Source organism: Lacerta agilis, chromosome 2, assembly GCF_009819535.1.
Source record: "Lacerta agilis isolate rLacAgi1 chromosome 2, rLacAgi1.pri, whole genome shotgun sequence".
Lineage (NCBI taxonomy): Eukaryota > Metazoa > Chordata > Lepidosauria > Squamata > Lacertidae > Lacerta > Lacerta agilis.
Genome location: NC_046313.1, coordinates 46,877,503 through 46,889,162, shown reverse-complemented (window position 1 = coordinate 46,889,162; position 11,660 = coordinate 46,877,503). Strand labels below are relative to the sequence as shown.

Here is an 11,660-nt window from a genome sequence, read left to right as displayed (position 1 = left end):
CATGACGACCATATAATCTGCAAAGCATTTCAATCGGTCCCATACAACTCATGATATAACAAGCCAGACAAGTAACAATGAAATATTATGGGCTGCCAGATGGCTGATTCCAATCTCACCCCCCCCGCCCCCCCTCCCAGGCAGGCAGAAACAGCTTCACCAAACCTTTAGGGTGAGCTGCTGTCAATGCTCAAATATGCTCCACAAATTGTGCAAGCCAGCTGCAAATGATCCCAGATTATAAGCACGTGTATCATGTGTACATAAGTGATAACAGAGTCGGCCTATATGGGCTCAAGTCCCACTTCCGCCCTCTGGTTCTGCCAGCCTCAGAAGCGCATATGTGAAATGGGTACAACAGTGACCTGTCTAAAAGAAGTAATTTGAATTTGGATATACAACTCTGAAATTACTTGATGATGCATGCTGCGCTCTTAAATCTTAATACTGTATAGGTCACATGCCAAGCAACGCGGACCGTTCGGCGTAAAGTTAAACGGAACTGCTCTGCGAGAGAGGTCGCAACGTCTGCCAAGTCAGTCACAAGGCATATCAGATCACTTACTCCCGAGTAAGCCCGCTTAAGGCTGAGCTAAAAGCACATGGCTCTCTTAATAAGGCCTCGCCAGGGGCGGGGGGAGGCTGAAGACACCCAGAGATTCGCTTTTACTTTTCATCCAAAGTTGACAGCACTTCCGCGCCTCCCGTCCCCACCGCCGCGTAAAAAGACCACGGAGGCCGCCGCTTCCCGCCCGGATAGGGAGAGCGCCTCCCTGCTTAGGTTTCTCAGCAGGCGGGCCGAGGCGGGCGTCACAAGAGGCCTGAACGGAGCCTTGGCCCGCTCTCGGCAAGGTCGCTGAGCTGGCGGCCAAGGGGGGCGGCGGCCTCGCAGGGCGCGGGGAGGGACCTCCCTCCCACCCTCCCTCCTCCTCCTTCCCCTTCCCCGGGCCGCTCGCTGGCAGGAACTCCGAGCAAGTCCCGCCGCCGCTTCTTGGAAGCGAGGAGGCCGCCGCGTGAGTCGCGCGCCGCCCCCGCGAGCTGAGTTGAGCTAAGGCTCCGGCGTGGAGAGGAGCGCAGAGAGGAAAGGCGGCCGGAGGGGGCGGAAGAAGAGCGCTCTTGAAGCGTGTGCGTTTCTCCTCGGAGGGTATCTCGGTTGGGAAGGGGCGGTCTGGAGTGGGGCAGCAGGAGGCAACTCGGGGGTCGTGTCTTCCTTCTTCCTTGAAAGGGTCTTCTTGCGCACCCACAGCCCACCCTCTCCTCGGGCTGAGTTTGGTGAGGGTCTTCTGAGCACTTTTGGGAGGATTTGGAGTAAGATAACCTGCTGCCTCGTCTTCTTTGCTTCGCTTCATAAAAACTCGGGAGCGCTCCAGTCGTAACAAAGCTGCTGTTTAAACTGAATTTATGCAGTTAAGCACTTAGCACCCTTGGCCTTCATTATTGTTGTTGTGTTTTTGGCGGTTCTCATCCCTCAGTAGAGGGAGTTTGATTGGTTAACGTTTAATAGTATTATTTAAGAAAATTTATATACTGCTTGTTTTGTTGGGGGGGGGGGGCTAAAAGAGAACCTGATTGTGAAAGAAAGGATTTTGAAATATCTGTTTGGGTCTATCATACATTCAGAACTGGAATAACACACCCACTTCATTTGGAATGTTTGCCCTGTATAATCTCTCACACCCTCAAAAAACAAGCTCAGGAAAATCAATAGTGCTTCTTTCCCCACCTCTCTAATATATAGTGTCCAAAGTAGGATTCAGAGTCACACATCTCACCTGTAGCCAGGGCAAGAATGATCACAGATTTCCCAATTTGGATATCAAGGTAGGAACTGGGGCAAAAAAACATCAGTCACAGAGGTTGCTGCTTTTCCCATTTCCTTGTAATGTTTGAAACAATTCTTGAAATTGCAATACATGCACAATTCAGTAATGGGAGAGAAAGATAAAGTGGATTCTTAAGGCAGACAAGAAAGAACATTTCAGAAATTGGATTGAGATTGATGTGACCTTTGTACAGGGGGAAAGAACAGCATTTTTCAAGATCTATTTGAATATAAAATAGTTGAACATCTTTTAAACAGGAGTGACAAGTTTGGAATCTAATACATAGGACTCTGGAGGAAAGTTTGGATAACATCACCCCCAATGATGCATACTTTTTTTATATAAAAAAAAGTTGTGGTTTTAGTTATCATATGAAGTGTAGTGGAAGCCAAGGGCATGGTCTGGCAAAAAAAAGGGAAAAAAAAGAATGTACCTGTTGTAACTTACTGCTACCTTGTGGAATTTACCTGTGGACATTTGCTTCTGATCACAGTGTTAGTGTTCTTTCTCTTTTTGTGGAGAGACTGCTTCACAGAATCTTTGGAAGAAGTTGTTAAGCTTCAGTTATAAACATGGGTATTTGGATATTCGTGATCCTCCATTATTATATCCAGGTGTTTTTACATTTAGGGTTGATTCATAAAGTCAGTTTTCTCTATACAAAGCAGTCACTGTCCATCCTTGGAATGCAGCTTGTGTGGATAAATATTTGTACATGGATCGGACTGCAGCAATTTCCATAAGCATCGTGGTTGCAACAGATACTGTGCAACTCATAGAAAAAGAACTGCAGCTCACTGCATTCTGTGTATAGCCCTATTCATGTTAACCTTTTCCATGCATAATTTCAGGCACATGATGCCAAAGGCAGACTATGAATGCTTGTACAGTATTAAGGGAAATTGACTTTGTAAGTCAAGTCTTAGTTGTCAAATCTGAAATACAGTACAGATTTTGGAAGCTTCGTTATTTATTTCTAAAGGTCCTAAGAACTGACCAAGGTCTTTATATGAGTAGGTAAAAATAAAAGGCAGATCCTGCCTGCAGGGTTGCAGTCTAAAAGAGGAAGGGAAGAACAATAACATTTACCCTGGAAAAGCCAAGGTACATGTGGGTCTTTTAGTGAGGAAGTGTTGTAGGAATAATAAAATAAAAGAGAGCAAACTAATGTCAGAAAAAGAGGAATCCAAGTGTTAGCAAAAGAGCAAAAGAAAAGGGATGCAATCAAGCACAGCGCTTTAGTAGGAGGTGTGGATCCCTAGTGTTAAATCTATAGGAGTCTGTCTTATTTCTATTGGCTTGTGTTGCTGTTTGATTTACACCTGGTCTCACTGGTGATGTAGTCACAATTGTAAACATTAATCTGGCAGTCAGGTACAAATGTAGATTCATTCACTCATGAACTTGTTGAATGGTCATAGGCAAGCCATGAACTCTGGGGTTCAAACTACATGTTATGAGGACACTAAATGCTATCACATTTCTCCATGGTAGTTTATAGTAAAAGAATAAATGTGTGACATGACATTGTGTTAGCTTTTATCCACCCCGTGTAACTAGCAGTAGCCTCCCCCTGCAGAAAGCAAGGCTTGAACTGTACTAAGCGACTGATTGGCATTGACTTCAAGCTCCACATTACCGGTAATCTTTCTTTGCAGTGTGGCTTGAATTCAAGCAATAGAAAAATGGGATATCTGACATCATTGCCCTGTCCACCTGTCATAGTAGTCCAATTTGGGGCAGCAGAACCAGGGTCCAGTTCAGTAGCTGGAAGAGATTCCCCACCCTGATGTAGAGCCATCCCTCAAAATGAGCTGGAAATGGTTCAGAAAAGGTAACCAAAATGATTAAGGTTACAACATTTAGGGCTTTTCATATGGAAACAAGGCCAGTTGTTGGGGGATATGATACAGGTGTTTAAAATTACATATAGCATTGAGAAATTAGTTAAGAGATAAGTTTTTATCCCTCTCTCATAATGTTAGAATAAAGCTGAATGTTGAAAGATTCAGGGCAGGCAAAAGAAAGTGCTTATTCACTAAGCGCATAGTTTAAACTATGGGAATAACTCCCAAGAGATGTAGTGACGGTGGCCATCAACTAAGATGACTTTAAAAGATTAGACAAAGTCATGGAAAATATGGCTGTCAATGAGGTCTATGAGTAAAGATGCCTGTGTACAGCCTCCGGTATTGGATGTAATATGCCTCTGAATACCAGTTGTTGGGGAATAAAAAATGCAGAGGGGGCTGCTTGCAGGTTTCCCATGGGCATCTAGTTGGCCACTGGGAGAACAGGATGCTGAACTAAATGGGTATTTGATCTGATACAACAGGGTTGCTCTCATGCTTTTTGATTGATCCCCTGTACTTTCTGTTCATCCCGTGCAGCAGCATTTTTTAATCAGTCAAAAGTAGGTAACGTCTAGAATTACGTGAACTGGCACCAATATCCTTGGAGCAGTGCTCATGTGTGAAGCAGGAAGTTGCACATTTCCACTATGCTTGTGATTCAGATGTGGGACATGTGGGATGTCCCACATCTCTTTGGCAGGTAATACGCAACACTTAGGCTGTCACTTCAATATAACTGCCACAGATGAGAGAAGCCTTAGCTAGGCTGCTTGTGAAGGTCATATGCTTTCCTTCAACTAGGCCTTGATCTGAGCATGAAAATTGTTGCATTTTTTTATTTTTTATTTTTGTTAATGTGCGTTTTAACAAGCAATCAAAGCTACCTGTTAAATGTTTGAAAGTGGTTGGTCAAAAGCTGCATATCCTCTCACTGTTTGTGTGTACATGCATAATTCAGGTAGCTGCTTATGTGAACTTGGCCCTCTGCTTTGAATAGTTACCAGGTCAGTGGATCCGTTAGACCTCTTAGTGTTATTTTGACCCAGACTCAAGGAGGAGGAGGAGAGGACAGAGGGTGAAGAAAGAACTATGAGTGGAGGGGGGTCCTTTCCCCATCCTTTGGACTCTGGGAAGCACAACAAACCTGCTGCACCTGGAACTGGCCAGGTATGGAGAATGCAGTTAAATGAGACAGAGCTTTAGGCAGCCTGAGGAAGTACCATCCACCTTGGACTTGCCCATAAAAACAAGTCTAGAGTGAGAGACTAGGGTGATTCCCCCTTTTTCCAGGAACTCTTCTCATTGTGAGACTTTTGTGGGTGAGCTGAGAGTTTGTTGGACCCTGGGAGAGAACCCGGAGGGAGACTAAGAGGGAAGATAAGTTAGAAGGAAAATGAATTCCTATTTATTTATATACATTTGTAACCTTGTATTAATTAGCATTTTTATATGTAATTGTGTGGGGGTTTTTTTGTAATATTTTTGTTTAAGTTGTCTTTTGCTGCTTCCGTTTTCCATACACTTCTTAGAGATATTTTGAAATATATTAAGCAGTGTAGAAATTAAATAATCAGAATATGCTTCAGATGAGTAAGCTTGAACTGACTGTGTACATTCAGTCCTCCTCTTACAAGTGTGGGTGAACTGTGACAATAGTACACATTGAAACAGGAGGTTTGTGATTGTGCTCCAATAGAGAAAGACATTTTATAAACAGAAAGAAACAGAAATAGCCTTTAAAAAGAAATGGAACATAGATATGCAACATATTTAGCTACTAACTAAAGAGCAAATTGTATTAAAGTGGATTTCCAGTGGCACTGGTCAAATGGAAATCTCACAAAACTGGGGAAAGAGGTGATGGTAGATGCTCGCAATGTAAGAGAGAGAAAGGAAAATTTATACATTTGTGGTGGGAATGTGAAAAAAACTGGAACTTTTTGGTCACTAATGCCCTTAAACAAATCTACAGAAATGAAATAACATTACATCTTTTTTTTTCTTGTTGCCTTATGCTTTTTAAAGAAGAATTCTGTATTCCAGATACCTAAATTGATGAAAATGAAAAATAAACAATAGCCAGCCTTTTAAAAGGCTATCTTGCATTTAGGCAAAATGATGTCCTTTCTTGGAAAAAAGCACTTCCAGGTAAGGTTCTTGACTCATCACATGGACATCTTAGTCCTGGTGTTTTCCTGCTAACATTGCTCAGGCTACTCAGGGCAAATTCTAAGGGTGAAAAATTTAGCTAAACTTAACATATCTTTAGGAATTAAAAGTTACTGACAAAAGCTGTAAGACAGTTTGTATACTGTAGAGAAAGTATAAAACCATAGCTGCCAATGTTTTTATAACTGGCCATATACTGTTATAAACTAAAACTGCTTGTCCAAAAAAAGATACTTTCTCCTCTACAAAATGAAAGTGTAGTGGTACATACTGAAGTGTAATGTGAGCAAACCAACTTCAGTGCCAGGCAGCTTTCTCACAAGCCACCCCCCCCCCACTTAGGATAGAAGTCTGTTACTGCAGTCTAGACACTCTTCAACATTCATTGATAAATAAGCTGTTTTCATGTATGTGCATTCAAGGACACTAAGCTAGAATAAAAGGCTCTTTAATACAGGCACTCCGGTTGGAATTAATCATAGTTTCCAGGCTGTCTGAGAAGCTACACTGAATATTACTTCATATTTGAAGAGGACTTCAAATATGAATGCCCATGTTAGTGAGCCTCATAAATGTAACATGTATGATTTACTGCTGAACATACTGTGGTGATGTGGAGTCAGATCCAGAGGTTTGAATCCAGAGGACTCAAATCCTCCAGCACACTATGCTAGAGATCACTTTTGGAAGCACCACTGTGCATTCGGAGTGTACCACAACACCTCTGGGTTGGGAGTGCTGAAGTGTTTAGAGTGCTGAACTATGACCAAGAGAGACCTGTGTTCAAATCCCCACTCTTCTGTGAAGTTCAGTGGGCCAGTAACTAAATTCTCAGCCTAACCTACCTCACAGGGTTGTTGTAAGGGAAAAAATGGGAGGGGGGAGAACTTGTACACCATGCTGAATGCCTTTCAGTAAAGGTGGATTATCAATGTAATTGATAACGGTGATACAGTGGACTATATGCTCCTGATTCTTAAGGAAACTTTAGAAGCAGCCTTTGACACAATGGAAGGATCTGCTGCAGGGAAAGGAAAGTGGGAAGATACTCATTTACCTGTATCTGATTGGGCCAGCACTATACATTTTCAGTTTACTTTGATTCTCTTCCATCCTGGACATGAGGGCTTTTAAAAGCCTTTGGGTTGACTCACATATCACAATATAAGAGCATTGTAAGGCATGACTTAGTGCAAATATTGGAAAGAACGTCTGCAAATAGTTCCAAAGTTCAGTCTTCCTTTTTCTCTCACTCTGCTACTATTCCTTTAATATTCTTTCTTAAAATGGTGTTGTTTTCATGAGGTCTCTTGTCACGTCATTTGGTCTTGCTGAGTAGGGCAGTGAGCAAAAGTGGTTATGAAGGATGCTTGAGAAGCTGGCCACTGACTTCATCTTCTTGACCCAGTGAAAACTGAGTCAAGGCTCATACGTTTCAGCCACCTGATATTTGACTCAGTGACTTGTTCTTACTCCCCATCCACAGCCCCTGAAATATAGGGCTTTATGCTGAGGCTACACTATTCGCTTTGGTGTGTGGAAGGAAGTGGCCCAAATGTCCTTTAAGCTGAGCTGTAGCCTATACTGTAGTATTGCTTTTCTAGCAGAGAGGTGTATGGATAAGGAAAGAAGGACAGGGAGCAAGCTTGGTAGGAAAAGATGACCATGGAGACAGGACAGGTAGTCATGTTTGACACTGAAGCCTTGATTTTGGAATTGTGAATCCTTTTACAAAGCTGGATTTAAGGTGTCAGTCATAACCTTTAAAGCCAATACAAATCTTGTTTTAAAGTACTGTAGTTTAATTTCAGCTGCACAAATTGATTGGGGTTCCCCCCTTCCTACCAGTGTTGCATAGTGTTTATTTTGGAAACCCAAGCCCAGATCCCTACTTGGCTCTGTTGCTGAATGGCTTTGGAACCATCAGTGGCTCTTCGCCTAACCTACCTCATTTGAGGATAAAAATGAGAGTATTCTGTGTATGCTAGCCTGAACTCCATAGAAGTAAGAGACAAAACTGACATGGTGGGATATAAATGCAATAAATAAGCTATTCTGCTTACCTGCTTAAGAAAGCTGGAGGGGCCAGCCAGATAGAGATATCAGTCGCCAATCTGGCATGCAGAGATCTCCATGTGGTTGCAAAATGTGCCTGGCGCCTGGGGAATTTCTGACACTAGATTAAAGATGTCTCTATTGCTGCCTTCGCCCACTGTACACGTGTACCTGGCCCCAACACTGAAGTCAGTGTCAAAGTCTGCTTCCATAGAGGACTCTTGTGTCTTCTGTGTATCAGTGGAACTATTTAGGCTTAGAGATGCTGCTGCTGCTTCTGACCCATGCTAGGGTGTTGTTGGTTTTCTTTGGTAAGTTGTTAGTTTTTTCAGATAGTTATGTTTGCTTTAATAAGCTTGAAATCTGTATGTCGGTTCAAAAAAATAAGTCTGTCTTCTTTTCCTTCTGTTTTCCCACCGTTCTAGTGAGCCCTGAAGATGGCAGCAGAAGCCAATCATGTCCATTCAGGGTTTGAGATGGCAGAAGTAAATGATGGCACACCAAACAGCCGTCCCAGGATCTGCCTGGAACGTATAGAAAAGAGCACAGATATCAAGGCACGTGTGCTGAAGAAAGTGAAGAAAAAATGCACCTGCACCGCAGCTGCTGCCAAAGACCTGCTCTTCAGCTTCCTCCCAGTGCTTAAATGGCTCCCCAAGTACAACCTGAAAGAGAACATCTTGGGAGATTTAATGTCTGGCTTGATCGTGGGGATCTTGCTGGTTCCGCAGTCCATTGCCTATTCTCTGCTGGCTGGCCAAGAACCTATCTATGGCCTTTATACGTCGTTCTTTGCAGGCCTCATTTATTTCCTGTTTGGAACTTCCCGTCACATCTCTGTCGGCATTTTCGGTGTACTGTGCCTGATGATAGGAGAAGTAGTGGACCGTGAAGTACAGAGAGCTGGGTATGATTTGGAAGCAAACGTTCCTAGTAGTTATAACTCAGACACGCATCTATCCGTAAATAACAGCACACTGGGGCCTTTGACAGCAAATGAGACATCACATTTGTTATGTGACAAAAGTTGCTATGCAATTAGTGTTGGAGCCACGGTGACATTTGTTGCTGGCCTTTACCAGGTAAGAGGTGACAATCCAAAGGGCATCTGTTTTATAGGCTTCTTGTAGTTTTCCTCTCATTGTCTTCCAAGACGAGGTTGGTGACAGACTGGTACCAAAGTTTCAATGCAGCCTCGTAAATTAAGCATATGCATGGTGATTTGGAATTTTGTTTTTGCAAGTAAATGGTTAGATTCCAAACCCCATTTAGCCCTTTACCTTGATGGGTTGGTTCAGATGTAATGCTAAACTGTAGTTGATGGGAAATGAAAAGTTGCTACTTTGGGGCTTAAATACTGCCCCTACCTGTCCTGAGGTGGCTGAGAAGAGGAGCTTGAAAGATTTTCTGCTGTTTTAGTTTAACTGCAGGATACTGTGTTGTATGTACTAAACAAACTGACAAATTTTCATTATGGTTTGTGGAAACATGACAACTTCAAACCATAGTTAAGAAGCTGACTTGTTTCAACAAACCAAATTTAAGATTAACCACAGTTTGGGATTTGGCTGTGATGTTTAGCAGTGGTTAACCTAAAATGGAAGCATACGCCCAACCAACCCACATACTCGGGCTATTTCATTACATTGGTTAACCACAACAAATCCCCAGGTCTAACACAGGCTTGATCCAGCCAACTCATCACAATAGTCAAAACTTTGTTATGGTATCAGACAACTCAAATTAATGTTTAATAACACTGTAAAGACACACATAACTAAATAATATAAAATGCATTCCTTACAAGAAAATCATCAGCCCCAATTTAATATGCACATGTGCACACCCATATGTACACACTTGCTGTGCTGTTTTGAAAATTTTAAATAAAATATTGGGGAGAGGAAAACCTGCAAATCCAAAAAGGTTAATAAACAAAAGCCAAAAAGAGAAAGAAATTCTGATAAAGAACTTGAAACAAACACAAACCGATTTAACTGGTTCCCCCACCATGACTGATAGTTATGAACTGATAGTTTCGACTGAAATGATGTAGGCATTGTCTAGTCATATTCTTCCATCCTGGGTTGCAAAATTGTCTTCTGATCTTTCGTGCATTTCTTTTCAGGTTGCCATGGGCTTCTTCCAAGTGGGCTTTGTCGCTGTATACCTCTCTGATTCCTTGCTCAGCGGATTTGTTACAGGTGCTTCCTTCACCATCCTTACCTCACAAGCCAAATACCTCTTGGGCTTAAACATTCCCCGTAGCAATGGCATTGGTTCCTTGATAACCACTTGGATGAACATATTCAGAAACATCCACAAGACCAACTTCTGCGATCTCATCACCAGCTGCTTGTGCCTTCTTGTTCTTATCCCAGCTAAAGAGCTGAACGAGCGATACAAATCCAAACTTAAGGCGCCCATGCCCACAGAGTTGGTGGTGTTGGTGGTAGCCACCCTGGCATCTCATTTTGGGAAGCTAAAAGAGAAATACGGCTCCAGTGTTTCTGGGCATATTCCTACTGGGTTTTTGCCACCGCAATCACCAGACTGGAGTCTGATTCCCAATGTGGCTCTGGATGCAATGGCCATAGCCATTATTGGCTTTGCCATCACAGTATCTCTCTCTGAGATGTTTGCCAAGAAGCATGGCTACACAGTTAAACCCAACCAGGAAATGTATGCCATTGGTTTCTGCAACATCATCCCTTCTTTCTTCCATTGTTTCACTACTAGCGCAGCCCTTGCCAAGACACTTATCAAAGAGTCGACAGGCTGCAGGACTCAGATCTCCGGTGTGGTGTCTGCCTTGGTCATCTTGTTAGTCCTCCTTGTGATTGCTCCCCTGTTCTATTCCCTCCAGAAGTGTGTGCTAGGGGTCATTACCATTGTCAATCTCAGAGGAGCCTTGCGGAAATTCAGTGACCTGCCCAAAATGTGGCAGTTAAGCAAAGTGGACACGGCGATCTGGTTCGTCACCATGTTATCTTCAGCACTGATAAGTACTGAACTTGGCCTTCTGATTGGGGTCTGCTTTTCAATGCTGTGTGTCATTGTGAGGACGCAGAGACCAGAAGGGCACTTATTGGGCTGGGTGCCAGAATCTGAAGTCTATGAACCCCTTCCCGAATATAGGAACCTTCAGACGAAACCAGGGATCAGGGTTTTCCGTTTTGAAGCACCCATCTACTACGCTAATAAAGAGAGCTTCAAGTCCATGCTGTACAAGCAGACTGGAGTCAACCCTCTGTGGGTGTTGGCAGCAAGGAGAAAAGCGGAAAAGCGAAAGCTTAGTAAGAAAATGGTCAATGCCAACGGAAACCAGGCAGAGGTCTCAGTACAGCTTGTCGCTCACCCATTGGAGTTTCACACTATAGTGATTGACTGCTGTGCGGTGCAGTTCTTAGATACAGCAGGGATCCACACGCTCAAGGAGGTTCACAAGGATTATGGGGAAATTGGCATCCAAGTGCTGCTGGCTCACTGCAATCCCTCTGTGAGGGAATCCCTAGACCGAGGGGAGTACCTTAAAAAGGGGGAGGAACAATTCCTCTTCCATAGCGTGCACCAAGCTGTGGAATACGCATTGTGTGCTCATGGGCAGCATGGGCTCTGCGCCTCCAAAGCCTAATTTCACTAAAGAGTGAATGGTGAATATTAGCCAAATTCAGGTAATGGCAGACTTGTGTGTGAGAGAGATAATGCTGGGCATACACTTGCACAGAATTAAAGGGCTAATTATTTTATTCATACGCTG

General features: G+C 43.2%; 1 protein-coding gene across 4 annotated transcripts; it reads left to right on the top strand.

The window, feature by feature from the left end:
* The first annotated feature begins 989 nt into the window (after positions 1-989).
* SLC26A2 (solute carrier family 26 member 2) lies at positions 990-11,659 on the top strand. 4 transcript variants are annotated; one of them, XM_033139889.1, is made up of 3 exons: positions 990-1,013; positions 8,326-8,982; positions 10,029-11,659. In XM_033139889.1, the coding sequence occupies exons 2-3, from the start codon at positions 8,338-8,340 to the stop codon at positions 11,532-11,534; spliced, it is 2,151 nt and encodes a 716-aa protein (XP_032995780.1). In that variant the 5' UTR covers positions 990-1,013; positions 8,326-8,337; the 3' UTR covers positions 11,535-11,659. The 4 variants fall into 4 exon arrangements, with proteins under 4 accessions (XP_032995780.1, XP_032995776.1, XP_032995777.1 ...); XM_033139885.1 differs by having other exon boundaries at positions 1,001-1,125; XM_033139886.1 differs by lacking the exon at positions 990-1,013 and adding an exon at positions 1,213-1,272.
* Position 11,660: the final 1 nt, after the last annotated feature.